This window comes from Palaemon carinicauda, chromosome 43 (genome assembly GCF_036898095.1).
Source record: "Palaemon carinicauda isolate YSFRI2023 chromosome 43, ASM3689809v2, whole genome shotgun sequence".
Taxonomy (NCBI): Eukaryota; Metazoa; Arthropoda; class Malacostraca; order Decapoda; family Palaemonidae; genus Palaemon; species Palaemon carinicauda.
The window spans coordinates 49,105,370-49,106,689 of NC_090767.1; the positions used below are offsets into that span (position 1 = coordinate 49,105,370).

The 1,320-nt window shown below is 38.9% G+C and overlaps 1 protein-coding gene across 1 annotated transcript; it reads left to right on the top strand.

Annotated features, from left to right (window-relative positions):
* The first annotated feature begins 298 nt into the window (after positions 1–298).
* On the top strand, positions 299–658 carry LOC137633846 (glutamic acid-rich protein-like). Its single transcript, XM_068366087.1, has one exon. The coding sequence runs from the start codon at positions 299–301 to the stop codon at positions 656–658; it is 360 nt and encodes a 119-aa protein (XP_068222188.1).
* The last annotated feature ends 662 nt before the right edge of the window (positions 659–1,320 follow it).

A 1,320-nucleotide genomic window follows, 5' to 3' on the forward strand; every position in this document is an offset into this window, starting at 1 on the left:
GTTTAATAATGTTTGCTACGAGAAGGACGGTGGAAAATCTTGAGGTGGAAAAAAGCAAGTTACAAGGACAACTAAATGAATTGAGAATAGTAGTAGAGGAAATGAACGCAGAAAAAAAAAACGCAAGAAAAAATGAAAGCTTGGAAAGAGACCGAGTATCAAAAGCTGAAAATTGAGTGCGTTGAAAAAGACCTTCAGATGAAGGAACAGGAGAAGAAACAGGCAATTCTTAAAAAGGAAATGGAGGAAATGAAAGAAATTAATAAAATCCTTAATGAGAAAATAGAAGAACTTGAAAATGACTTGGAGAGAGAGGGAGCAACAGGAACAAGAAAGGCTGAAGGAACAATTGAGAAACGGAGAAAACAAACTAAAAGCCGAGAAACAGGTGAAAGAAAAGATGAAAGCTGAGAAGACTTCTGATCATCAAGGAAGGGAAAAGGAGTCCGTTAAAAAAGACATTCAAGAGAACGAACAGCCGAAGAATGAAGACACGAAGAAAGAGAGTAAGAAGGAAACGGATAATAAAGAGGAAGATAAGCAGGAAAATGTATTAAAGGCTGAAGCGAACGCAGCCTCCGGAAACACTCTTGACATGGACATCATATTGGACTGTTGCCAAGAAATTGAGAAATATCGTCCAGAACGCAGCAGCTGATTCTACGTGCTACGAGGGAAGCCCCTTCTCAAACTTGGCCTTTTCGACGCTGCCAGGAATGACTTTGAAACTGCGAGAACGGTAGAAAAGGGATTTGAGGAATGTTCGAAATTCATAGAAGATGCTAAGGCGCAAAGGAAGAAATGGGTTAACCAAACCATTATGAGATTTTAGGTGTGAGTCAGACGGCCACTAGGGCAGACATTTTAAAAGCCTTCACAGAGTCTTGGCCATGAAGTATCATCCGGACAGACACAAGGGGCCGAACCCAAATTTCTACAGGATAGATTCGAGTGGAGGTTTGAAAAGAGTGAATTGTGTGTATCCCCGTGATCAGCGAGACTGTACTAGTCAGGGCAACCCCATACTTGGTTGGTTTGCTGTGAGCGATCAGACTAAAGAGGTCATGAAAATGGGCCAATCACAAGACATGACTAAGGATATGTTTGAGGCCTTTGTCCTTCAATGGAGTTGAAACGGCTGCATTTGTTGTTACAGATTACACACACACACACACACATATATATATATATATATATATATACAGTATATATATATATATATATATATATAAATTATTATGAGAGAGAGAGAGAGAGAGAGAAGAGAGAGAGAGAGAGAAATAATTATATTTATAGATATTCTACAATTATATATACAGG

Bases quoted from the DNA above. Each gene is read 5' to 3' on its own strand.
- LOC137633846 (XM_068366087.1), top strand. From the start codon at position 299: ATGACTTGGAGAGAGAGGGAGCAACAGGAACAAGAAAGGCTGAAGGAA.